This window comes from Manihot esculenta, chromosome 18 (genome assembly GCF_001659605.2).
Source record: "Manihot esculenta cultivar AM560-2 chromosome 18, M.esculenta_v8, whole genome shotgun sequence".
Taxonomy (NCBI): Eukaryota; Viridiplantae; Streptophyta; class Magnoliopsida; order Malpighiales; family Euphorbiaceae; genus Manihot; species Manihot esculenta.
The window spans coordinates 10,218,069-10,245,855 of record NC_035178.2 but is presented as its reverse complement, the minus strand read 5'-3'; the positions used below and the strand labels follow the sequence as shown (position 1 = coordinate 10,245,855).

At 37.7% G+C, this 27,787-nt stretch overlaps 2 protein-coding genes across 2 annotated transcripts in view; both read right to left on the bottom strand.

The window, feature by feature from the left end:
• Window positions 1–1,071: 1,071 nt before the first annotated feature.
• On the bottom strand, window positions 1,072–4,207 carry LOC110606507 (protein NRT1/ PTR FAMILY 5.10). Its single transcript, XM_021745355.2, has 4 exons — window positions 3,977–4,207; window positions 3,662–3,879; window positions 2,460–2,998; window positions 1,072–1,931 (listed from the first exon to the last, which is right to left on the bottom strand). The coding sequence occupies exons 1-4, from the start codon at window positions 4,125–4,127 to the stop codon at window positions 1,157–1,159; spliced, it is 1,683 nt and encodes a 560-aa protein (XP_021601047.1). The 5' UTR covers window positions 4,128–4,207; the 3' UTR covers window positions 1,072–1,156.
• Window positions 4,208–24,763: 20,556 nt separating this feature from the next.
• The window catches only part of LOC110606508 (protein NRT1/ PTR FAMILY 5.10), a 32,730-nt gene continuing 29,706 nt past the window's right edge, over window positions 24,764–27,787 (bottom strand). Inside the window, 1 exon segment of the mRNA XM_043953204.1 lies at window positions 24,764–25,553. Within this exon segment, the coding sequence (XP_043809139.1) occupies window positions 24,767–25,553 (787 nt within the window). The 3' untranslated portion in view covers window positions 24,764–24,766.

Genomic DNA, 27,787 nt, shown 5'->3' with positions numbered 1-27,787 from the left:
TTTAAAGTAAAATTTATTATAATTATAAATAATTAAAACGTTGAAGAAATATAATATTTCATTTGCTATTTTATACTTTCAGAATTATATTATAAAATTTTGTTTATTCAACTAAGTTAAATATATTGTTAAAAATATTTTAGAGATATAATTTAAAAAATTATTTTGATGAAGAGTGTAGGTGCTCCACAATTATTCAGATAATGACGAGGAGGTGCTCACTATAGATGATCCAAAACCTAAGTGGGTAAAGGATATTCTTAAAGATAAACCTTTCCCATCACCTATAAGATCTCGACAGACCAAAAAATCAGAAAAGCTATTTAAGATTAGACTCCATCAAAATTTATTAACTTATTTACTAAACGAATTAAATTTAAAATTATTAATATTTAATTTAAATTTAAAATAATAAAATTTAAATTTAATTTAAATTTAAAATTTTTTTAATAAATTAAATATAAACTCTTTAAAATTTAATTTAACTCAATTTGTTCACACTTTTTAATAAAAAGATGACAATAAATTAATTAAGATCTATTAATTACCAATTAATTTATTCGTATTAAATGTAGTGTAATTTTCACAAATTAAAATTTTGGAATTCAAACCCTAACTTGAAAAATTGGTGATTTGCTTCTAAATCATCGGCAGATGAATTTTGATTGCTTTAGCTCTAAGCCTTAACTAGACAATCCAGGACCGGTTACTGAATATTTATTTGATATTTTTTAAAATTAATTACAGCCATTATATTTATATGATCCAAGACTATTTTCTCTTTTTGGCTATAAATAGATTTCTAAATGTAGACAACCGTTTTATAAATAAAATAAAACTAAAAACTATAAGATCTCTAGCAAAATGAATTGTAACACGCAATCTGAACAGAGAAAAATAGAATATGAGTTATCAATTTGTCTTTAAATATATAATACTGAAACTCTCGATAAATGGAGAGGTTTTAAATTCAAACTCCAATTAAAGCAGAATATATCTGAAAAAAATTGATTGTGAGTTTCCAAGATTGCAGTCATGCATCAAAATTGGGATAAAATGAAATTTTACAGGTAGGCAACAATTTCCATTTATATAACAACAATATTATATGTACACATTTATCTGGATATATCTCTCGAAATATATGATTTTTACCTCACCTTTTATATACATATTTTTTTGCAAAATACAAGTAAACTACAAATTGGACAGTGCTTAGTCCAGCTAATAGCCAATAGAAGTAATCAAGATGAGCTCGATTCAGATTATTAGTAAACCAACTATCACGGCCTTCTCCTCCAGTGAGTCTCTCAATGATAGAAATGAGAAAACTGCTAATAAAGCTTCCTACACCGAAGGTGCTGATATAGAGAGAAAGACCCACGCTTCTTAATTCTCTGGGGACCTGGTCATAGAAGAATTCTTGCATACCAACTGAGGTCAATACATCAGCAACTCCATCCACGACGTACTGAGGAATCAGCCACCAAATGCTCATTGGAACGGTCACATTTGGCTTATCAACTAGTCCGAATTCTCGAGCGACTTTGAGCCTCTTCATCTCAACTACAGCAGCAATTGCCATACACAGGGCAGAGAAAAACATCCCAGTTCCGATCCTCTGAAGCATTGTAATGCCAGAAGGATTTTTGGTTAAATTCCTTGCTCTGGGAATAATGATGCGGTCATAGATTGGAATGAATAAAATAATAGTGAGGGTGGGAAGAGATTGAAGTGAAGCAGGTGGTATATCGAAACCTGGGGAAATTGATCTCTCCATAGTTGCTCCTTGCTTAGTAACTAAAGTTGAGAACTGTGCATCCACAACACCAAATAACAAGCATGAAGCCCATATGGGAATAAGTCTAAATAGTGCTTTAGCTTCTTCAACTTCATTAAGGCTACACTCAAACAGGGCTTTGTCAAGGAACCTGGCATATCAGAACCAATTTGCTATTTTAGAATGAGTTTTGATGCAGCTAAAATTTTCTAATTGTTCAGGAGCTTCAGAGTTCCCTATTGGTAGAAAATTTTTGAGATACACACGTCATTTTGTTCCGAGATCTAAGTGTTGTTTCAATACCACAATCTAGTATTTACTTTACAATTGAGTGGCTGAATGAAAATCTCTTAAAGGAAATAAAGCATCTAGGAGCCATGCACAAAGACTGCTGCTCAGAACGAGTCTTTAACAAATCCTCAAATCCGTATCATCAAACAAGAAAAGTGCAGAATTGTTAGTTACTAGAAACACACATCCTGTAAGTTCTAGAAATCAATATAACTACTATTAGGGGGTCACTAATTATAAATATAACGAAGGAAGATACTATAAAGCTCAGGGTTACTTGAACAATAAATGTTCATTCCAAAAACATGTGCATTAATTTCTAGACATGTTGATGCATTTGTGTTCTCTTGAACTTATAATTTCAAGTGCAGAAGCTTATTCTACTTACTTGAATTGATTAGAACTATGATGAGGTAGCGATTGACAAACTTCTTCCTCCAAAGATATTATTGAAGAAGAAGAGCACCAATTTCTAATGGTTGCAACAAAAACCTGTCCAATTCTTTGAAATGCACTTTTTTCTTCCACCTTGATACTATAGCGATACGTCTTACTTCCAAGCAAGAAGATAAATAGTGCGATGACCATCACAATACATGGGATTCCAAAACCAAAGGTCCAATTAAGGTTGTCTTGTATGTAGATTAAGATCAATCGCGCTACTAAGATGCCTGAACACATAGAAAAAAACCACCAATTGAAGAAAGAGCTTTTGGCTATGCTTTCCATAGGGTCTCTTTCATCAAATTGATCTGCTCCAAAAGCCTGAACACAAGGTTTGTACCCACCTTGCCCAAAAGCTACCAAATATAGGGAAAAGAAAAAGAAAACTACTTGAAATTGGCTAGGAGAACAAGAAGATGTCGAAGTATTGATGCTTGGGCAATTAGAAGCACTGAAAGAAGAAATAGTCAAGAAGCCAAGACCCTGTGAGAAAATTCAAATAGCGGCATATGTTTTAACAACCAAAGCCATAAACATGGTTACTACTTTTGGAGAAAATAAAAACTGAAATTTCATTCATCCAGAAAAGGAAGAAACATCAGATAAAATGAAAGGCCGTATAGAATCAGGCATTTCTTCAGTCCAAAGTGTCCCAATATCATCATCAATGTTGGAGAAATTAGTTAAATCATAAGCCACCATGTTGGCTATCCTAGGAACAAAACCCATAAGTCAGTAGAAACATCAGCAACTTCTTATGTCAATAGCCCCAGTTGAGATAAAAACAGTCCTTTGCATCTCTAGAAACCTATGGTGGAATCAAATTGGATTCCTTATAATTTAAGCATAATGATATTATTACTAAACCACCATGCAGAAAATGGTAATGATATTTATATTTGTAAACAAAAGAAACTAGCAACGACCTAAAGTTGAATTGCTTAGAGTCATTTTAATTTTGAAGATCTCGAATTCCAAATTCAGTGAATTTAAACCCAATCCACCAAACAAGAAACCACTATCTACTACTATGGAAATATAAGAAAAATCAATTGTGATTCTATGAATTAATATTTGTAAAATATATATATATATATATATATATATATATATATATATATATATATATATAAGAGAGGAATTTACTAATATGCAGATAACACAGCCAACGACGATGGTACGGTATCTTCCAAGAAAAGCATCAGCAACAAAAGCGGCAACTAAAGGAAATAAAAATGAGAATCCTGTCCACGCATTCACGTTCTCCGCTGCAGTCGCCATCGACATACTGATCGGCCCCGTCAAATACGTAATTATATTCGACGCTATTCCGTAGTACGAAAACCTCTCCGCAAGTTCCACCCCTGTCCCCAAATCAACTAATTGATATCTGATATTTGACGCCTACATTTATAACCAAATAAATAAAAAAAAAAACAAAAAGAGAACTTATTTCTCAACCTAATATGAAAGACGCTGATCTCCAACCACCGGAGTTTGATCTGTAGGTCGGGAGGCCTCTGTAATCAACGGAGCCTTGAACGACGCCGTCTAAGAGAGGAGTTTGGATGCTTTCCGGTGACTCCGAACCTGAAACGCCAACGATGGCCATTGTCTCCGAAGTGTTGAGTGTGGAACGGCCACCACAGCCACCTTTTCTCCTTATAATCAATAATAACAACAAAATATTTCAATTTCAGATTCTGTTTTTATTATTAATTATAGGTTATATTATATTTTATTTTAATTTATTTGATTTCTGTTGTGTTTTTCTGAGTCAGCGTCGCTGATAGTGACGATGAGTAAGCAGTTGAGAAGTGGATTGGTTCTTCAAACAGAGAAGCCAACTATTATTTTCAAAGCTAAATCTTCTCTATTATTGGTGGGAGAACGGAGGGAACGGATGGGAGACTATACACGTGTCAGTCAGCGGATAGCCTTTTTTTTTTCCTATGGTTTTCTTCTTAATTAATTTTTGTGAGTTTCTTGCCTTACTGGTCACGATAGATATTTAGGTTTTTCATCGTTGATGAATAGAAATAAAATAGGCAATTTTTTTTATTTTAAGGACAAGAGTGTGGAGAAAAATTAATGACTTGCAGAATAGATATCACTTAAAAACTTGAAAAAGAAATTTTAATTAAATAAGTGACACAAGCTATTTCATCATATTATTTTCTTGCAACTTGTTTTTGTTTGTAAAGAGATCCAATAAATAGCTATTTCATCATATTATTTTCTTACAATCTGTTTTTCTTTGTGAAGAGATCCACTTAATATTGTATTGATGAAACTTGTATTGATGGGTGCAAATAGTCAAAATAGAGAGGAAATTCATTAGCAGTCTTGGGATTGAATGTGTGCAAGTAAAAAGATTGGTGGGTTAGATTTTTGAAATCTTGACTGTTTTAATTTGCAATATTTGGCAAGCAGATTTCAGCTCTTTCTTTTCATTAAAGTTAAATATTTTATAAGAGAGAACCTCTGATAAAAGACTATTTAAACTTCATCATGAGTTTTAATTAATATCGTTTGGCTAAGATAAAATAAGAGAAAAGATAAGTTAGAAGACGAAAAGTCTTATTAAAATTCCTTGAAAATTGAAAAGTGAGTTTCTAATGGTTAAGGAAAACTATTTATAATAGAAACAAAACCCTAATATATAAAATTATAAAAATACCCAAAATATCCAAAAAAAATAATTAAAATGCAAAAGTTAGGTCCGGTCCAAGTCTGTTATAAAGTTCAAGACTAGTTGTTCTATGTCATTCCCTTCCACTTATAAATAACTCGACCTCGAGTTGTCATCAGTAGGGTAGTACTGAAATAGATCTGCAACGTTAAACGTCTTGGAAATTTTCATCTCATGTGGGAGCTCAAGAACATAGGCATTGTAATTGATTTTCTGAATGATCTGGAATGGACCAATCTTCTTGGCGTCAAGTTTTTTCTGTCCTCCACCACGCTCTTTGCGTAAATACACCATAACTTGATCACCAATATTGAAGGACTTAAAACACCTATGTTTATCAGCTATAGTTTTATATTTGTCATTAGCTTCTGTAAGGCATTGTTGTACCTGTTTGAAAACATCCACGTGCTGCTTTGCCAAGTTACTTGCTGCAATACTGTTGTGAGAACCTGTGGGAAGGGCAGTAAGATCAATTGTATGCGCTGGGACTTTCCTGTACACAACAGCAAACGGTGACATCTTTGTGGAGCTGTGGACAGCACTATTGTAAGTAAATTCTGCTTGGGTAAGAGCAAGATCCCAAGCAGTTTTCTTGTTACTGCAGATGCAGAGCAGAAGATTGCCAAGCGTGCAGTTCACCACTTCATTTTGTCCATTAGTTTGGGGATGAGCAACACTGTTGTATCGAAGTTCAGTTCCAAAATATTTCCATAAAATCACCCAGAAATGAGCTAGAAACTTCACATCTCTGTCAGAAGTAATGGTCTTAGAGACGCCATGTAAGCGAACAACCTCCTGGAAAAACAGTTTTGCCACATGAGAAGCATCATTAGTTTTCTTGCAATGAATGAAATGTGTCATTTTGGAGAACATGTCAATAATAACAAAAATGAAATCAGATCCACGTTGAGTACGTGGAAGACCAAGAACAAAATCCATAGACAAGTCCTCCCAAGGATGTGCTGGAATAGGCAGTGGAGTGTATAAGCCTATATTCTGCGAATGTCCCTTCTGAGTTTGACAAACTGGGCACTTCTGGACCATCCGACCTGTATCACATTTTAATTGTGGCCAGTAAAAACACTCCTCCAACTCAACAATAGTCTTGTCACGCCCCAAATGACCATTCAAACCTCCTCTATGGACCTCCCGAATCAGCTTTTCCCGCAAAAAAGATCGGGGAATACATAACCTATTCTCCTTAAAAAGAAAGCCATCATGTATCAAGAACCCATCAGTAGGCTGGTGAGTTTGGACTCTAGCCCATATATCAACAAAGTCATCATCTATAGCATACAAATCCTTCAAGAATTCAAAACCTACAACTTCCTGATTAACTGTAATCAACAAAGCAGCCCTCCTACTCAAAGTATCTGCCACCTTATTACTATGGCTAGCCTTATGTTTTATGACAGAATGAAAGACTCTAAAATAAGCTGCCCATCGAGTATGCATCTTATTCACATGTTTTTTAGTTTTAAAGTAGATCAAAGATTGATTATCTGTGTGAATAATAAACTCTCACCCCATCAGATACTGCTCCCAAGTTTTAAAAGTCTGGAATACTGCATATAGCTCCTGCTCATAAGTAGACCACTTCTTCCTAGTTTCATTCAGTTTCTCACTAAAGAAGGCAATAGGCCTTTTATACTGTGACAACACTCCACCAATCCCAACTCCACAAGCATCACATTCAACCTCAAACAGTTTATCAAAATCGGGTAGAGCAATAATAGGGGTAGAAGTAAGATTATCTTTAATCTATTCAAAACTCTTGTTGGCAGCTTTAATCTATGCAAATTTCCGCACTCTCTCTTTCTTTAAGCAATCTGTGATAGGGGCAACGATGCTGCTGAAATTTCTGATAAACCGTCGATAAAAAGTAGCAAGGCCATGAAAGCTGCGAACTTCAGAAATAGTTTTGGGGATGGGCCAATTTCGTATTGCTTCTACCTTCTTCTCATCAACATGTATCCCTTCTGCACTAACAACGAACCCCGGGAACAGAACACGCTCCGTCATATAAATGCACTTCTTAAGATTAATAACCAGCTCACTTTCTTACAAGGATGTCAGGACTTGACAGAGATGTTGTAAATGTTCTTCTTCGCTGCGATTAAAAATCAAGATGTCATCAAAATAAACAACCACAAATTTGCGTAAGAAAGGACACAAAACTTGATTCATGAGTCGCATGAAAGTGCTAGGTGCATTAGTCAAACCAAATGGCATAACCAGCCACTCATACAAGCCTTCCTTAGTCTTGAAGGCAGTCTTCCATTCATCTCCCTCCTTGATTCGAACTTGGTGATAGCCACTTTTAAGGTCAATTTTAGAAAAGACTTTAGATCCGGATAGCTGATCCAGCATGTCATCCAGTTGTGGAATAGAAAATCGATACTGGACTGTAATTTTGTTGATGGCCCTACTATCCACGCACATTCTGCAAGTCCCATCTTTCTTTGAAACTAATAGGGCAGGTACTCCGCAGGGGCTAATGCTCTCCCGAATATGCCCTTTCTTTAGTAATTTTTCAACCTGTTCTTGGAGGATTTCACTCTCCTTTGGACTCATCTTATAATGAGGCAGATTTGGTAATTTTGATCCAGGAATGAGATCAATCTGCTATTGGATATCCCGCAGAGGTGGAAGCTTGGATGATTCATCCACTATCTTAGGAAACTCCTTCAACAACTCTTTGACGGATGGTGATAAAGATGGTGTATCCTCTATTGCACTTTTTGCTCTCACCAATAAAGCCAGTATGCCTCCAAATTTCTCAACTACGCCTGATAGCTTTTGCACTCCCGTAGAAACAGTAACAACATTCTTTCCTTCCACTTTAGAATGTTTCACAGAACCGGAAGGCAAGATAGTAAACTTCTTTTGATTCCATGCGAACATGTATGAATTCTCCTTCCCCTTATGCAAAGCATCAACATCGAACTGCCAAGGGCGACCTAGCAAAATTTCACAGTAATCCATATCCACAATATCACAATTAACAAGTTCAGTATAAGATTTACCGATCGAGATAGGCACGCTACAGATTTTGTTGACCTCAATTGTCGGACCTTCCTTAATCCATCCGACTTTGTATGGCGAAGGATGAGGCTGTGTAGGCAACTGCAATTTCTCCAACTGCAATTTCTCCAACAATTGCTTAGCTATCAGACTCTCACAACTGCAACTATCTATAATTAGCCTGCAAATCGCCTCTCCTACTCGACACTTTGCCTGAAAAATCTTCCTCCTTTGCGTCTCATTCTCCTGTTTTGTTGAGCATAAGATTTTCTTCACCACATAGGTGACCTTTCCATCTTCAGAACCAACAATAGATCTGTCATCGTCGTCCACTTTCTCGTCAACAGAAAAGTTTTGAAGGTCTACTGTAATACCCGGCTAGAGTCCGGCATCAGAATTTCTGTCGTCCGGTGGAATTCAGGATGTCAAAATTCTCTAGAAGGAAATAATTATATTTTTTCTAAAGTAATATAGTATGTTTTAATGTTATAAAGTTAAAAAGAAATGAGTTTTTAAAACAAAAGAACCAAGGCAGAAAAGCCAGGTTCGGCCGCCGAAGGTGACATTCGGCCGCCGAACATGCATGGCTTTCGGTTTCACGTGTGCCCGCCGAAGGTGGTCTGGCCAGCCACCTATAAAAGGCCCTCAGTCGGTTGAAAGGATAACTCTTGTCGTTTTCTTTCACTTTCTAAGGTGAGACTCTTGAAGTTTGGAGAGTTTGAAGGAGAGTTGCTTCAAAACTTCACGTTAAGATCGTTCATCTTCTTGGTTTCAAGAGGTAAGTGAAGATCCTGAACTTGTTTTAATGATTTATGATGGTTTTGTGAGGTTATGGGAGAGAGTTGCATGAATAGGGTTTAAAGAGAGTTTTTGATGATTTTGTGAGAAAAGCTTGTATATGTGTTATATGTTTTGTGTTGTTGGGGTTTTAAGATAGTTTTTGACCCCTTTGAGCATATACTTGGGTGTATGCATGTTGAGGAATTGAGGTGTTTGAGTTGGAGGAAGATTGGTGCATTTTGGCGTGAGGCAGAGCAAGGTTCTGCCTTGCTGATGAACCCAGCTTCGGCCGCCGAAGAATGGTTCGACCGCCGAATGTGCTGAGGAGGTGGCTTCGGCTGCCCAAGCTTGCCCCCGAGCCTTTGGACTTTCGGCTCTAGAGGGGAGTTCGGCCACCGAAGGTGCCGCTGAAGGTTAGAGACTTTCGTCTCTGGAGTGCCTTTCAGCCCCCGAAACTTGCCCCCGAAAGGGTTCGGCTGCCGAAAGTTGAGATTCGGCCGCCAAAGGTGCATGAGTTTTGGCTCTGGAGAGGACTTTCGGCCGCCGAACCTGCCTCCGAAAGTGTCCTGTCCAGCCTTCCTTTGCATGCTTTGCATGAATGTTTGAGTGAGTTTAAGGGGAATCTTGGGGAGTTTAATAGAGGTAGACATGAGCTAGTTTGGTCCCTCATTTGAGTTTATCTGCGCTTACACAGACTAGAGGAACCAGAGAGAGCAGCAGTGAGTACTGCTCCAGAGCCTGCAGAGTCAGTCCAGATAGCCAGAAGTGAGTGGAACTAAACTTGATACTCGTTTTAATTGAGACATTAACTACTTTTAGCATATTTCATGCACCATGATTATGCAATAGGTTGATTGCATTAGAATCCACAAAGATGTTGCATTGCATAGTTATTTGTTGATGTGGGTGAATGCTGAATGATCCAATAGTTCCAGACAGGAAGTCTAGGACCCCATTCTACGGCCTGGCAGGTATAGGAAAGTCCAGGACCCCATTCTACGGCCTAGCAGGTATAGTAAAGACCAGGTGCCTAGTCTATGCCCTGGCAAATTGTAACTACAGGTGTTATATACACATATACATATACAGTACAGAGAGACCAGGACCCCAGTCTACGGCCTGGTACGGAACAGTTACTGGGACTATGTGGTGACAGGTTTACCCTTGATGTGGATTGTCTGTGTTATGATGCATTCCATAAGATCATGTTTTAATGATATGTTTTACTGTTCTACTCACTGGGCTATAGAGCTCATCGCACTCCCTTAATCCCAGTCTTGCAGGTTTAGAGTACAGTGTACAGGGAAAGTCCAGCAGAGTACAGGAAGAGAGAAGAATTGTGTAATAGAATATAGTGGACATGTAATATTAAAGAGATGTAACAGTTGTGTATAAGTTAGAATTGTGCTTGACTTAGTGATGTTTGTGTTGTAAATCCTTTGTTATGTACATGATCTATATATGTATATGTTTTACAGAGTATGTGAAAAACCAGGCTTAACAGGTATGAGTAAACCCATCTAGAGCAAGCTCTAGTCAGGGGTACAGAGTACAGAGTACAGAGTACAGAGATAGTGCATGCACAGGTTAAGCCTTGGTTCAGAAAAGAGTTTTTATTTTCACAGAAAATGTATGGTCATGTATGAGATTTACAGGTACACAGAGAGTATAGCAGGCTTGCTACGGGTTCTGGCGGCCTTAAGCCGACCCGAATCCTAGCGCCGGTGACGGTCCATTTTGAGGTCGTTACAGATTGGTATCAGAGCCCTAGGTTTAAATGATCGGACCTTTAGAGAGAGTGTCGGGCTCATAGAGGTTAGAGGAAGTCAAGCACAATAGGAAATCATGTCCACTAGGATAGGATGTTGAGCCTTGTCTTTTTGATGCTATGAAATGCCATGATATGCATGTGCATTATGATTGAGAAATATGTGAGTTAAATATATGCTGATATGCTATGTTATGTGTTGTTTTCCAGAGAGTTAAAATGCGAGGAACTCGTCGATTAGCTCGATTGACTGGAGTCCCACCAGATAGTGAGAGAACAGCTGCTCGTCCTCCTGCATTGCCAAGGGCAAGGTCGCAAAGATCTAGCAGGGAAGGTACGTCAATAGACCCTAGAAGGTCTGTAGACGAGAGCAGAAGAGGTACAGTTAGAGGAGGAAGATTAGAGGAAGTGAGGGAGGCTATGGAGATTGACCAGTCTATGGATGAAAGTATGGGTATGGGTAGATTTGAAGAAGGTATGGGAGAATCCCAGAGAGGCACTCAGGCCTCAGGTTTTGACTATCCAGCCTTTTCCCAGGATCCAGAGTATCCGATGGGAGGTATGTCGGAGTACTCTAGTTTTGTCCCATATCCTACATATATGCCATATATACCTTATCCTCATTATTACCCACCATATCCGATGTATCCACCCTCCCCTACCCATCCAAGTACAGTACACCCAGAGCTAAACGAACCAGTACCTCCACCACCAGAACCAGTAGTCCCTACTGTCCAAATACATCAACCTAACTCATCTGGGGGAGGTAAGATGAAAATGACAGAGTACCTGAAATTGGATGCTCCTAAGTTTAATATAGGAGATGATCCATTTGAGTACCTTAGAACTGTGAAGATGATCACTGATGAGTTGGGTGCAGATGATAGTAGAGCCATTGAGATGGCAGGATTTACACTTAAGTGTAAGAAAGCTCGGGAGTGGTTCAAGAACTACATGGAGCCTAGGATGGACAGTATATCATGGGGAGAGTTCGCCAATGAGTTTGCAGGGTGGGCTTTTCCTGATAGTTCGAGGGAAATGAAGGTAATAGAGTTTGAACAGTTGAGACAGACAGATGAGATGAGTGTTGACGAGTTTACAGATAAATTCCTGGATCTGCTTCAGTATGTGGGTCAGGCCTATGATACTGATCAAAAGAAGGCAAGGAGATATACTATGAGACTTCATCCCAGGTATTCTTCCTTGATTCTTCCAGCAGAAAAGGAGATTTTTCACTCTATAGTAGATGCAGCCAGGAAAATGGAAGCAAGTGCCAATATTCAAAGACAGTCAAGGGCACAGGCTTCGGGTTCTAAGGCCCCCAGTTCAGCAACTTCAGGTAGCAAAAGATGGGAAAAGACAAAAGGAACAAAGAATAAGTTCTGGAGTAAAGTCAAGTCTGGTCTGGGAATAGGTAGTGGCACAAGCTGTGGCGCAAGCAGTCCAGTATGTAGGAGATGTGGGAGACCACACAAGGGAGCTTGTCAGTTGGGATCTTCAGCTTGTTATAGGTGTGGACAGGAAGGGCATTTTGCTCGAGAATGTCCTCAGGTGACGTTTGCACCATCCCAGCAGATGAGTTCAGGCAGTGTAGTACAGCCAGCAGCTCTAGCCGTACCTCAGAGTAGTGGCAGAGGTAGAGGGAGAGGGGCAGCCTCTACTTCAGCAGCAGGTTCCCGAGGTGGAAATCCGGTAGCCCCAGCACAGATTTTCACTATGACACAGGAGGAGGCTAACACGTCGAACACAGTAGTGTCAGGTAATCTCATCATAGGGTGTTCTGATGTGTATGCTTTGATGGACCCCGGTGCTTCTCATTCCTTTATTGCTTCGAGAGCCATAGAGAGATTGGTTTTGATCATTTCTGAGTTAGAGTATCCTCTCTGGGTCAATGGACCCAAGTGTGACCCATCAGTGGCAGTGTCAGTCTGTCGTTTCAGTCCAGTGTTTATAGAGGGTAGATGCCTTCCAGCTGACCTTGTGGTTCTAGACTTGACAGATTTTGATGTCATTCTAGAGATGGATTGGCTATCTGCATATGGTGCTACCTTGGACTGTAGAGACAAGATAGTTAGTCTCAGAGACCAGGATGGGTCAAAGTGTGTCTTCAGAGGAGACAAGAGAGGTACACCCAGAGGTTTGATTTCAGCCCTTCAGGCTCGTCGGTTGCTTAGGAGGGGTTGTCAGGGGTTTCTAGCTCATGTGAGAGAGCTAGACAATCAGGTTAGAGAACCAACTTCGATACCAGTAGTCCGAGAGTTTCCAGATGTTTTCCCAGACGAACTTCCAAGACTACCGCCTGGTAGGGAGATAGAGTTTGAGATAGAATTGCTGCCTGGTACCAGACCTATCTCTATTCCTCCCTACAGGATGGCACCAGCAGAGTTAAAAGAATTGAAAGAACAGTTGCAGGATTTGGTAGATAAGGGTTTCATCCGCCCTAGTACCTCACCTTGGGGTGCTCCAGTGCTCTTTGTTAGAAAGAAGGATGGATCCCTCAGACTTTGTATCGACTACAGACAGTTGAACAAGGTCACTACCAAGAATAGGTATCCTCTACCTAGGATTGATGATCTATTCGACCAGCTAGCTGAAGCGGGTTGTTTCTCTAAAATAGATCTGAGATCCGGGTATCATCAGTTGAGAGTCAGAGAGGCAGATGTACAAAAAACAGCTTTCAGGACCAGATATGGGCATTATGAGTTCTTAGTGATGCCGTTCGGGTTGACTAACGCCCCTGCAGCATTCATAGATCTCATGAACAGAATTTTCAGTGAGTATCTGGATCACTTTGTTATTGTTTTTATCGATGACATCTTAGTGTATTCCAGAGATGCAGAGAAGCATGTCCAGCATCTGAGGATAGTTCTGCAGACACTAAGAGAGCATGGTTTGTATGCCAAGTTCTCGAAGTGTGAGTTTTGGTTGAGGAGCATTTCCTTCTTGGGACATGTGATATCAGCAGAGGGTATTGAAGTAGACTCCAAGAAGATAGAGGCTGTAGCTAACTGGCCCAGACCCACTACAGTGACTGAGATTAAAAGCTTTCTGGGACTGGCAGGTTACTACAGGAGGTTCGTTCAGGACTTCTCGAAGATAGCAGCTCCTATGACCAAACTGACTCAGAAGAACCAGAAGTTTATCTGGTCAGACCAGTGCAAAGAGAGCTTTGAGGAGCTCAAGAGGAGGTTAACTTCAGCACTAGTGTTAGCTCTGCCTGTTAGTAATGAGAATTTCACAGTGTTCTGTGATGCATCTCGAGTGGGATTGGGTTGTGTTTTGATGCAGAGTGATAGGGTGATTGCTTATGCTTCTAGACAGTTGAAGAAGCACGAGTTGAATTACCCCACCCATGACCTAGAGATGGCAGCAGTTATTTTTGTACTCAAGATGTGGCGGCATTACCTCTACGGGGTTAAATGCGAGATCTTCACTGATCACAAGAGTTTACAGTACATCTTGAGTCAGAAAGAGCTGAATTTAAGGCAGAGAAGATGGGTAGAATTGCTCAGTGATTATGAATGTACGATCCAGTATCATCCGGGTAAGGCGAATGTTGTGGCAGACGCCCTAAGCCGGAAGTTACTAGGTAGTTTATCCCATATAGCAGCAGAGCGGAGACCAGTAGTGATGGAGCTTTATAAGCTCATAGAGGAAGTGTTACAGCTAGAATTGTCTGGTACAGGTGCGTTGATAGCACAGATGAGAGTGACACCTGTGTTTCAGGAGCAGATAGCTCAGAAACAGCATGAGGACCCTGAGTTGATGAAAATTGCCAGGACTATTTAGTCAGGCAACAGTGCAGAGTTTAGATTTGACAGCAAAGGGATCCTTCGCTATGGGAGTCGACTTTGTGTACCAGATAGTAGCAGTTTGAAGGAAGACATTATGAGGGAAGCTCATAATGCGAGATACAGTGTTCACCCAGGAGCCACCAAGATGTATCAGGATCTGAAGAGAGTATATTGGTGGCCAGCCATGAAGAAAGAAGTGGCGCAGTTCGTGACAGCCTGTGAGGTTTGTCAGAGGGTGAAACTAGAACATCAGAAGCCGGCTGGCATGCTTAACCCACTGCCGATTCCAGAGTGGAAATGGGAGAACATAGCTATGGATTTTGTAGTGGGCTTACCGGCAGCGTCCAACAGGATAGACTCTATATGGGTGATTGTGGACAGACTCACGAAATCTGCTCATTTCATTCCAGTTAGGAGTAACTATTCTGTGGATAAGTTAGCACAGGTATATCTGGATGAGATAGTGAGATTACATGGAGTCCCAGTGTCTATAGTTTCAGACAGAGAACCTCAGTTCATCTTCAGATTTTGGCGAAGTCTGCAGAGTGCGATGGGCACGAGATTGGATTTTAGCACTGCTTTCCATCCACAGACTGATGGGCAGTCAGAGAGGACCATCCAGACCATAGAGGATATGCTCCGAATGTGTGTGTTAGACTTTGGCAGTTCTTGGAGGCAGCATCTACCTCTGGTGGAGTTTGCCTACAATAACAGCCATCATGCTAGCATAGGGATGGCTCCTTATGAAGCATTATATGGGAGGAAGTGCAGATCACCTGTTTGCTGGGAAGAAATAGGAGAGAAGGCTCTTGCAGGGCCAGAATTGGTAGAGATTACCAGTAGAATAGTGCCCGTGATCAGAGAGAGGATTAGAACAGCTCAGAGTAGACAGAAAAGCTATGCAGACGTTCGCAGGAAACTGTTAGAGTTCCAGGAGGGTGATTGGGTATTGCTGAAAGTGTCTCCAATGAAAGGAGTGGTTCGTTTTGGGAAGAAGGGTAAATTAGCTCCACGGTACATTGGACCCTTTGAGATTTTGCAGAGGATCGGGAATGTGTCGTATAAGCTGGATTTACCTACTTCTATGGAGAGAATTCACCCGATATTTCATGTTTCTATGCTATGTCAGTTTGTGTCAGATCCGAGTCAGGTTCTTAGTGAGCCTGATGTGGAGATTCATGGAGATCTCACCTATACAGAGCAGCCAGTACGGATTCTGGACACACAGATCAGACAGCTAAGGAATAAGGAGATTCCGATGGTGAAAGTTCTGTGGAACCACCATAATTTAGAAGAGTGTACCTGGGAGACGCGGGAGTCTATGCTCCAGCAGTATCCATACCTGTTTTGAGGTTAGTTTCCTCCTTTTTATGTGTTTTTTTGTTTGTTTAGGAACATCCGAGGACGAATGTTCTTAAGGGGGGGAGAATGTAATACCCGGCTAGAGTCTAGCATCGGAATTCCTGTCGTCCGGTGGAATCCAGGATGTCAGAATTCTCTAGAAGGGAAGATTTATGTTTTTTCTAAAGTAATATAATATGTTTTAATGTTATAAAGTTAAAAAGAAATGAGTTTTTGAAAGAAAAGAACCAAGGCAGAAAAGCCAGGTTCGGCCGCCGAAGGTGACATTCGGCCGCCGAACATGCATGGCTTTCGGTTTCATGTGTGGCCGCCGAAGGTGGTCTGGCCAGCCACCTATAAAAGGCCCTCAGTCGGTTGAAAGGATAACTCTTGCCGTTTTCTTTCACTTTCTGAGGTGAGACCCTGTCCTTTTGAAGCTTTTCTTCATGTATTCATTAAATCATGCAAAGGTGTGATTGATTTTATGTTATTTTGAAGGTTTTTGAGTTAAAACTTGAGATTTTGAAGTTTGGAGAGTTTGAAGGAGAGTTGCTTCAAAACTCCACGTTAAGATCGTTCATCTTCTTGGTTTCAAGAGGTAAGTGAAGATCCTGAACTTGTTTTTATGATTTATGATGGTTTTGTGAGGTTATGGGAGAGAGTTGCATGAATAGGGTTTAAAGAGAGTTTTTGATGATTTTGTGAGAAAAGCTTGTATATGTGTTATATGTTTGGTGTTGTTGGGGTTTTAAGATAGTTTTTGACCCCTTTGAGCATATAATTGGGTGTATGCATGTTGAGGAATTGAGGTGTTTGAGTTGGAGGAAGATTGGTGCATTTTGGCGTGAGGCAGAGCAAGGTTCTGCCTTGCTGATGAACCCAGCTTCGGCCGCCGAAGAATGGTTTGGCCGCCGAATGTGCTGAGGAGGTGGCTTCGGCTGCCCAAGCTTGCCTCCGAGCCTTTGGACTTTCGACTCTGGAGGGGAGTTCGGCCGCCGAAGGTGCCGCCGAAGGTTAGAGACTTTCGTCTCTGGAGTGCCTTTCAGCCCCCGAAACTTGCCCCCGAAAGGGTTCGGCGGCCGAAATTTGAGATTCGGCCGCCGAAGGTGCATGAATTTCGGCTCTGGAGAGGACTTTCGGCCGCCGAACCTGCCGCCAAAAGTGTCCTGTCCAGCCTTCCTTTGCATGCTTTGCATGAATATTTGAGTGAGTTTAAGGGGAATCTTGGGGAGTTTAATAGAGGTAGTCATGAGCTAGTTTGGTCCCTCATTTGAGTTTATCTGCGCTTACACAGACTAGAGGAACCAGAGAGAGCAGCAGTGAGTACTGCTCCAGAGCCTGCAGAGTCAGTCCAGATAGCCAGAGGTGAGTGGAACTAAACTTGATACTCATTTTAATTGAGACATTAACTACTTTTAGCATATTTCATGCACCATGATTATGCAATAGGTTGATTGCATTAGAATCCACAAAGATGTTGCATTGCATAGTTATTTGTTGATGTGGGTGAATGCTGAATGATCCAATAGTTCCAGACAGGAAGTCCAGGACCCCATTTTACGGCCTGGCAAGTATAGGAAAGTCCAGGACCCCATTCTACGGCCTGGCAGGTATAGTAAAGACCAGGTGCCTAGTCTATGCCCTGGCAAATGGTAAGTACAGGTGTTATATACACATATACATATACAGTACAAAGAGACCAGGACCCCAGTCTACGGCCTGGTACGGAACAGTTGCTGGGACTATGTGGTGACAGGTTTACCCTTGATGTGGATTGTCTGTGTTATGATGCATTCCATAAGATCATGTTTTAATGATATGTTTTACTGTTCTACTCACTGGGCTATAGAGCTCATCCCACTCCCTTAACCCCAGTCTTGCAGGTTCAGAGTACAGTGTACAGGGGAAGTCCAGCAGAGTATAGGAAGAGAGAAGAATTGTGTAATAGAATATAGTGGACATGTAATATTAAAGAGATGTAACAGTTGTGTATAAGTTAGAATTGTGCTTGACTTAGTGATGTTTGTGTTGTAAATCCTTTGTTATGTACATGATCTATATATATATATGTTTTACAGAGTATGTGAAAAACCAGGCTTAACAGGTATGAGTAAACCCATCTAGAGCAAGCTCTAGTCAGGGGTACAGAGTACAGAGTACAGAGTACAGAGTACAGAGTACAGAGTACAGAGATAGTGCATGCACAGGTTAAGCCTTGGTTCAGAAAAGAGTTTTTATTTTCACAGAAAATGTATGATCATGTATGAGATTTACAGGTACACAGAGAGTATAGCAGGCTTGCTACGGGTTCTGGCGGCCTTAAGCCGACCCGAATCCTAGCGCCGGTGACGATCCATTTTGAGGTCGTTACATCTACCTTGATCTTATAACCTTCCTAATAATTCTGTTGGGGATTTGCAGGCACAGGATTGGCGACTGGCTGGGAGTGTGCGACAACAGCGGGTTGGTGGATTCCCTACAGCGAGTTGGTGGATTCCCTACTGCAGGGTTAGTTGTCCGATCATCTCCCTCAATTCTGCCAAAGATGCCTTAATCGCAACAAGTCGCGCCTCTTGGTTATCTGCCATGGTCAAACTTGACTCTGATACCAATCTGATAAAGGACTATTTAGACTCCATCAGGAATTTTAACCAATATCGTTTGGCTAAGACGAAATAAGAGAAAAGATAGGCTAGAAGACGAAAAGTCTTATTAAAATTCCTTAAAGATTGAAAAGTGGGTTTCTAATATCCAAGGGAGGCTATTTATAATAGAAACAAAACCCTAATATGCAAAATTATGAAAATACTCAAATATCCAAAAAAATAATTAAAATGCAAAAGTTAGATCCGGTCCAAGTCTGCCATAAAGTTCAAGACTAGTTATTCCATGTCAAACTCTTACATGTTGAGGTGGGTGCAAACTCGAGTTTTGCTTAGAGCAGTATGTTGCAGACCAATAACTTGCTTAATTTGGGTATTAGATGCATAATTAGGGATTGTGTTTCTATTAGGGTTTAAGGAGACCCATAATTACAAGGATTTTTATGTTACTACTCTAGAAGATTTCACTTTTAGTGGCCTCATCAACGAAAATTACTCTTTCTGGAAATTAATCTTCTTTGTGAGTTGTTGATCCCCACTTATGTTAACTAGGTTACCAACATCCCTTTTGGGCTCTTCCATAGATAAGATTATATGGTATGGCATCCTATTGAACATGGTAAGTATTCAGTTAAATCTGGTTACCACTTAGCTATTTAAAACAATCTTACTTTGACTATGGTTCTAAGATGCTAGAAGAGATTGTGGAGATTACATATCCCTCCTAAGTTTGTTTTTTTTTTTTTTTGGTGCACTTTGAAAGGAGTTTTACCTACTAGGGATAATTTGAGAATAAAATGTATAGAAGTGGCGGGAGAATATTGTAATTGTAGAGAAAATGAGATTATTCTTCATGTGTTTACTCAAAATTCTTTTGTTAGGAATTGTAAATGTGGACTTCTCCTCTATGTCTAATCTTTTGACTATGTCTAAGTACTTCACTCATTTTCTGAATTCAATAGATATTTCTGTTGTGGAGAAAATTTTGACCGTTTTGTTGAATATAGAGAATAAAAGAAAAAGTAAGATATGGAGCGATAAGTTACTTACTTTTCTATTGGATATCATGTATTCGAGTTTAAAAGTAGTAACGAATTGACAATATTTTTTATGTCTAATATTATTCCTAATCAACGGGTTGAGTTTAACCTATTTATATAAGGAGAAAGTGTAATGTGGAGTCAAGATTCATAAGTAGTAAGGTAAGGTGTAATATGGAGTCAGGATTCATAAGCAGTAAGGTAAGATTACTTTTGCATCTGTTGTGACCAGAGATAGTTCTAGGCAATTTTGTGATAGAGAGACTAGTTTTAAGGAAGGACTTTTTTCCCTCCAACTAACTGAGACTTGGCCATTAAAAAGGTCCTAAGCTGGCTAACAGAGCGTAGGGACAAAAAGGTGAATATTGAAATTAATGCTAAGAGTGTGATAGATGCTTTCAGATTCTATAAGAATGATTGTTCGGATTTTGAAAATGTTATTTAAGATTGTAGAACTCTCTTCTCATAGGTTTTTTATTGAACCTTAACTTTGACTCCAAAACAAGTTAATAATATACTCATTTTGACATGTAATTTGTTTCTCCAAGTTTTATTTGTGATTCTCTTTTATCCGATGAAATTGATTTTGTAATTTGATTTTGATATAATATATTTTTTAGTTTAAAAAATTAATAATTTTAAGAAAAAAAACATTATTTTTCAAAACTTTTCTTATTGAAATTATGAAACTTAATATCCCTATAAATCTTATTAATTTTCTCTATTTCTCTAAGCTTATTCTAAAAGCTGTCTTTAAAGTATATTTTGTGTAAATTATTTTTTTTTCCAAAAAATCAATATATTTTTTTGTTAAAAATACGGAACTAATTAGAAATATAAAGGCAATAAATATATAAAATAAATAAATAAATCTAATATACATTTAATTATATATAAAATGAGCTTCATGAGTATTAAATTAAATATTTAAAATTATCTACATCTAAATGTTTAATATAGCTGTAGTAAAACTTACTTTTCATATAATCTTAAGCGATGGACAGCCTCATTCTATTAATATATTAGATGGACAGCTTCAATCTATTAATATATTAAAAAATAGTGTCTTTGATGAGACAAGGATATTAAGTTTGTCCCCTTTTTCTTAATCTATTTTTGTGGGTCATGCACTAATTATTCGAAACAAACAATAGAAACTGGCTCAAGCACTAGATACAAAGCCTCTTCCTATTATATATTCATACGTGACGTTTATATAATCGGATTAAATAAGTGTTATTAACTAATTATCAGGGGAGGAGGGAAGGTACGGCAAAGGGCACGTGCCGTACCGGCGACCGGAAAATGCTTTGAAGGGGGATGAAGGTGCCGCAGCGGCACAGCCGGTACCCTACCAAAGGGAAGCTCCTGGCTCCGCCACTGCTAATTATAATTCTCTCTCTCTTAAGAATTTTTTCTTAAAAAAGAGAGCATTTTAGAGCTCAGGCCTCCCGTCTTATTGGATTTCTTCCTGTCTCGTTCAGTAGGAAAACATTCTTATTTCTTTTATTTAGACAGTTCTATCTACTTTTCGGTGGTTTTTTTTATTTTTTAGTTTTTAAATACCATTTTTTTTTATTTGCATATCTATCATAGAATATAGAGAGATTATGTGATCTATATCTTTTTTAAAATTTTTATGATTTGTGTTTGGAAGAAATTTGCATGCAATTTCTATTTTCAACGGTAAATGGCTAGATGTCTTTTACTAACTCACTCTCTATGCTAATGATTCTCTCTAGCATTGGATGGTTGATCATCTTTGCGATGCTAATAATGTCTGCTCTTTGGGTTGTTCCAATCCCTTGCAGCTTTACTAAGCCTTCTTTCTCTCACCTGGCTAACCATAGTGAAAATATTTTAGATCTAGAGATTTTTTGAGACCATTTCTCTTCTCCTTAGATTTTTGGGTATCTTATTTGTCATTTTCAGATTATGTATAGCCTTTATCTTTAATCTTCCATGTAACCCTTGCATATGGTAAATTCTCCTCCGGATTAGATTCAACTACCATTGCAATGTAACCCTTGCAGATGGTAAATTCTCCTCCAGATCGGATCCAACTAACATTGCAAGTTTTTTATTTGGATTTTAGGCTTTTAGGTTTTGTTGTATTTTGAACTTTAATAGATAGTTAGACTCTTTTTGTTTCTTTATTACCATGAGTTGTATTTAAATTTAAAAAAAAAATTACTACTTCATTTATATAGGATAGAGAAATTTACTTGTTAATAATTTAATTTTAAAAAATACATTAAATGTTTTTAATATTTTAAAAACTTTACTAACTAATCTTTTTCGTTTGTTTTAGCCATTAAATATTATAAAAAATCTAAAATATTCATATTAATTAATAAATTTTTTAAAAAATTTAAGAGACTAACTAATAAATTTTTTAAAATTATAAAAATTAAATAAAAATATTTAACAGTAAAATTAATAAAAAAATTAATTAGTAGAAATTTTAAAATATCAATAATATTTTAATATATTTTTTAAAATTAAAAAATTAATTAATGAAGTTTTTCATATTAAAAGGGGTAAATAGTAATTTTATTTTAAATTTAAATCTAATATACATCCATCAGATGTAATGGGCTTTGGCCCATTCCCACCAATGCAATATCTTTGGCAAAAAGTAATTGCTATTAAATTATTTTATATTATTATTATTATTCTATTGAATCCTACATCATATCCATCAGAAATTTGATTAATAACAATTACTAGTTAGCAAAGAGATTAAGCTACTTTAGAAAAACACTATATTTCAGCTAATTTTTTAAATAATTAATTATAAGAGAAACACAACAAAATAATTAATATTTTTATTTTAATAGCTCATTATTGTCATATATTCTAAAAGAAAATTAATTAGCTGATGTGTATTTCTATTTTTTAAAATAAAAAATTTTAATTTTTGAATTTTGGTTCCATACAAATAAAAAATCTTTCCATAACAAATGTTGTTAATGAAGAATAAAATGACTTTATTATCCCTCCCTTATTTTAACATTTACAAGTTTCTCATACTCATAACAATTATGATTAGAGTTAGCAGTATTCAGTTCAAATCAAAAAAATTGATCGAACCGAATTGATTTAAAAATTTGATTCAGTTTTTTATACATTTCGGTTTGATTTGGCTTTTAATTTCAAAAATTTCGATTATTTCAGTTCGGTTCTGTTTTGATCAGAAAAAAATTGAAAAAATCGAACCGAATCGATTAGTGATAATAATATATTTTTTCAATAATATAGAGAAATTAAATCATGTTAAGATTAAAATATTTTAATTAAATTTTAAAATATTAAAAATAAAGTATAAAAAATAAAAAAATATTAAAAATCGAAACTGATCAAACCGAATCGAACTGAATCAGACCGGTTCGATTCGATTCGGTTTCTGATCAAAATCGGTTTGGTTCGATTTTCATAAACCCTAAAAATTTGATTTTCAGTTTATTCGGTTCGATTTGATTTTAAACCGAACCGACCGAATGCTCAACCCTAATTATGACCATTATTTCAAGAATCACAAAAAAAATTATAACCAATTCAATCCATTGTAAACTCTTACATCAATTAATTAATAATTAGTTTAAAAAAATCAATTTGCAACATAAAATTTTAAAAAATAATAAGATATTATAAGAAAAGTAAACATTTATCACTACCAATAGCAATAATAACAGCAATGGCTTGCACCATTTGATCTATTAATTTTTATTCCTTAATTAAATCCATTTTATTTCATTTTATCTCTAGATAAATATCCTAAATATGTCGTAAATCTATTTTATTTTAATCTATTATGTAATATAAATTCAAGCGTATGGTCGAAGAGCTCAATGACTTAGAAAAGTAAGGATTATTCATTTATAGCGAAATACTTGATACTGGGAAGCAAAAAAATAAAAAAAGAATTGAAAATGTTGCTTTCTGAATTTATTGGCTTTCCTAGAATCATCATTATTTATGGGCTAACTCTAATGAATGAGATGAAGGGAGAGATTGAGGTATGATTTTGGTATTTGGAGTTTTATATGGAGCAAATAAATGACAGAATGAAAAAGTCCTTTCCCCTGGTATAGAAAGGGATCAGTATTATGAATAATGGACGAGAAGGTTTGGGATTTCTTGCTGATTTTGGGGAGAAAATGAACAGAAATTTAAATATTTGAAAGGTAAAAGGGATTTTTTGTCATTGACAACGGTGTTTTTAGAATAAAATTTTAGTATTTTTTATTTTAATCGTTTTAAATTATTAATTTAACAGAAATTATAAAATTAAATAATTTTTTATTTGAATAGAATAAAATTTAAACATTAAAGTATTAAATTTTCGAAAATAGAGAAATATATCAATTAAATATATTATATGTTAAGGATTAAAAAATAATTTTTTTTTATTATAAAAAATTAAGTACTCCTACGGTTTCTAATATACAGTTTATTTTATATTTTTATTAAATTTCGTAGAAGGTCTCTCTATTTACGCTTTCTTCTATTATCATATTTAATTTTTTTTTCTTTTTAAAATGCCTTATAAAACACAATATTATTTATGATCCAATGGATTAAATTAAATTTAAATTGTAAATTCTAATAAAAAATTGCTTTGCTAAAGGGAATACAACTGAATATTAAAAAGTGCAAAACCTCAAGCGAAATAAATTGTAATATGAAATCTGAATTTGGAATGTCGAACATGAGTTACCGATGGGTTTTATTGTATTAATATTGGAGTCATCATTAGATTAAAAGTATTAGAATATAAATTTCAATTGAAATTAATTATTAAAAATAACAAAATTAACAATCGAAATATTTCTATCAAGTATTATGTATAATTACAAGGATAGAATGGTGTCCTCAAAAATTTTTTTTCTTTTGATTTTTCTAAAATACAAAATTTTTTTTTTATTATCCAGTTAAAAAATAGAGGGGTATGGAGATACGGAATTTAATTTTATATTATAAACTGTATAACATATCCACTGTAATAATACTCTCTCTAGTGGAATCTGCTTAGATTAGCTTTCGACTGGGTTTAATCTGTGGGCCTTGGTCTGTTTTTTTAGCTGATCTGAGCTGGGTCATGATATTTACTATAATCCGTTTACTTAGTATATGAGGCTGAGGCCTTTTTACCAATGCAAGCCTCCTTTTAAAAAAATAAAAAGAAAAAAAGAAAAAGAACAACTGTTTAATTTGTGCCTTCCCTTTTATACACATAATTTTTTGCAAAATACAAGTAAACAACCAATTGTATTGTACTTAGTCCAGCTAATAGCCAATAGAAGTAATCAAGATGAGCTCCATTCAGATTATTAGCAAACCAACTATCGCAGCCTTCCCCTCCAGTGAGTCTCTCAATGATAGAAATGAGAAAACTGCTAATAAATCTTCCCATACCAGAGGTGCTGATATAGAGAGAAACACCCACGCTTCTCAATTCTCCGGGAACCTGGTCATAGAAGAATTCTTGCATTCCAACCGAGGTTAATCCATCAGCAACTCCATCCAATACGTATTGAGGAATCAACCACCATATGCTCATTGGAACTGTCACATTTGGCTTATTAACTAGACCATATTCTCGAGCGACTTTGAGCCTTTTCATCTCAACTATAGCAGCAATTGCCACACTCAGGGCAGAAAAAACCATCCCAGTTCCAATCCTCTGAAGCATTGTAATGCCAGAAGGATTTTTAGTTAAATTCCTTGCTATGGGAACAATGATGCGGTCATAGGTTGGAATGAATAAAATAATAGTAATGCTGATAAGAGATTGAAGTGAAGCTGGTGGTATATCGAAACCTGGGGAAATTGATCTATCCATAGTTGCTCCTTGCTTAGTGCATAAAGTTGAGAACTGTGCATCCGCAACACCAAATATCAAACACAAAGCCCATATAGGAATAAGTCTAAGTACTGCTTTAGCTTCTTCAACTTCATTAAGGCTACACTCAAACAGGGCTTTGTTAAGGAACCTGGCATATCAGAACCAATTAGCTATTTTAGAAAGAGTTTTGATACAGCTATCAAGAGCTTCAAAGTTCCCTATTGGTAGAAGATTGTTGAGATACACACGTCATGTTTAGCATAGCATGATTCTAGAACATAATTGAGGGCACAATCAAAGGTCTAATTGTTCATATTATGTACTATATAAACTCTGTAACTTACTACATAAGAGGTAAGAAAAAAAAAAACAGTTTTCTTCCTATAATCTCAAGATGGTATCAGAGCAGGTTTCGGCCTAAAATTATAGCCGTCTTGCAATCATCCGTTACCAGATACCTTTTCCGACCTTCTCTCACTAAACTAACCTACCAGATACCTTTCCCAACTTCTTTCTCTCACCGAAACAACAATGGTCGACCTCCCCAACCCGGTTGACCAATCCCAGGCAATAATTGATCCAATAGAAGACCTGTCACAAAAACTATTCCAGTTAATTCAGAATAGCCAAAATGGAAATCAAAAATCAGCAAACCAATTCACTCTTGATTTAGCACAGCCACCGTCTGACATAAAATTGAATGATTCCAATTATGTTGTCCGGGCAAAGATGATGGAGATATTTATCACAGGGCGAGGGAAATCAAACCATCTGACTGGGACTCCCTCCCCTTCGACAGAAACAGACCCCGCAATTTACCTATGGCAAACTAATGACAACATTGTCCGAGGATGGTTAATCCAGACAGTAGAGCAGAAACTCCGTCCAAATTTATTACAGCACAAGACAAGCAAAGGACTATGGGATGCCCTCAAGATCAGATTCAATACAGGTAGCAACAAACTTATCATTTACAAGTTACAGTCTAAAGTGTAATACCCGGCTAGACTCCGGCATCGGAATTCCTACCGTCCGGTGGAATCTCGGATGTCGAAAACCTCTAGAAGGGTAAAAACCATGTTTTCATAAAATATTTTAATGTATTTTATGGTTTTAAGCAAAAAAGGAAATGAGTTTTGTATGAAAATAACCTTGGAGGAAGACCAAGGTTCGGCCGCCGAACCTCAAGTTCGGCTGCCGAACGTGCATGCATTTCGGGAGTGCTTTAGGCCCTCGAAGGCATGAGTGAGGGAAGTCCAGGTTCGGCCGCCGAACCTTATGTTCAGCCGCCGAACATGGCATGCATGCAGAGGCACGTTAGGCCCCCGAAAGTGGCCTGGCCAGCCACCTATAAAGGGGTCCCTATGTCCGAACGAGTGAGCTTTTCTCTCTGTTTTCGGCCAAGGTGAGTTCTCTGCCGTCCCTCATCGATTTTGAGCTTCTTCCTTCGAATCTTCATGATTTTCTTATGAGTTTTCACTTAGTTTGAAGATATTTGAGCAAAAGAGCAAGTTTTGAAACTTGGAGACCAAAGAGTTGATTTCTCCCCATCTCCAAGCTAGGATCGTCTTTCCTCTCGATCTTCAAGAGGTAAGCTTAGATCCGACCTTCCTTGTATGTTTTAAACAAGTTTTATGAAGATCTATGGGGTAGAAATGCATGATTGGTTTATGTTGTGTTTATGGACAATGTGGGTTGTTTATGCATGTTTGATGTGTTGAATTTGGGGTTTAGGATAGTTTGAGACCCCTATATGCTTGTTGGCTTGAGTTTGCTTGTTGTAGAATAGGTTAATGCATGTGTGAATGGATTGGGAGGTTTTTATGCATGAAAGAGGCTGAGTTCTGCCCTTGGGAAGAACTCAGGTTCGGCAGCCGAAGGCTCTTTCGGCCGCCGAACCTGCCTGTGGAGGCCAGCCTTTGGCTGCCGAACCCTGCCCCCGAAAGTGGACTTTCGGCTCGGGAGGGGAGATTCGGCCGCCGAAGGTGCCGCCGAACATGCATGAGTTTCGTCTCTGGAGGGGACCTTCGGCCGCCGAAAGTGCCGCCGAAGGTGCATGACTTTCGGCTCTAGAGGGACTTTCGGCCGCCGAACCTGCCGCCGAAAGTGCCCTGTTCCGCCCTCCTTTGCATGATTTATGTGATTATTTTAAGGTGTTTTAGGGGGTTTTTGGGGAGTATTTTAGAGTCATGTTCTGGTATGTTTGGTCCCTCATTTAAGTCCACCTGTGTAGGTTCGGACCCGAGGAACCGAGGGCCTCAGCAGTGAGTCGGCTGTTTCAGAGTCTTGTCAGAGCTAGCCTAAGGTGAGTAGAATGACTCTTTACGTTTTTAAGCAAATAATGAAGGTTTTAGCATGATTCACGCATCATGAATGCCATGA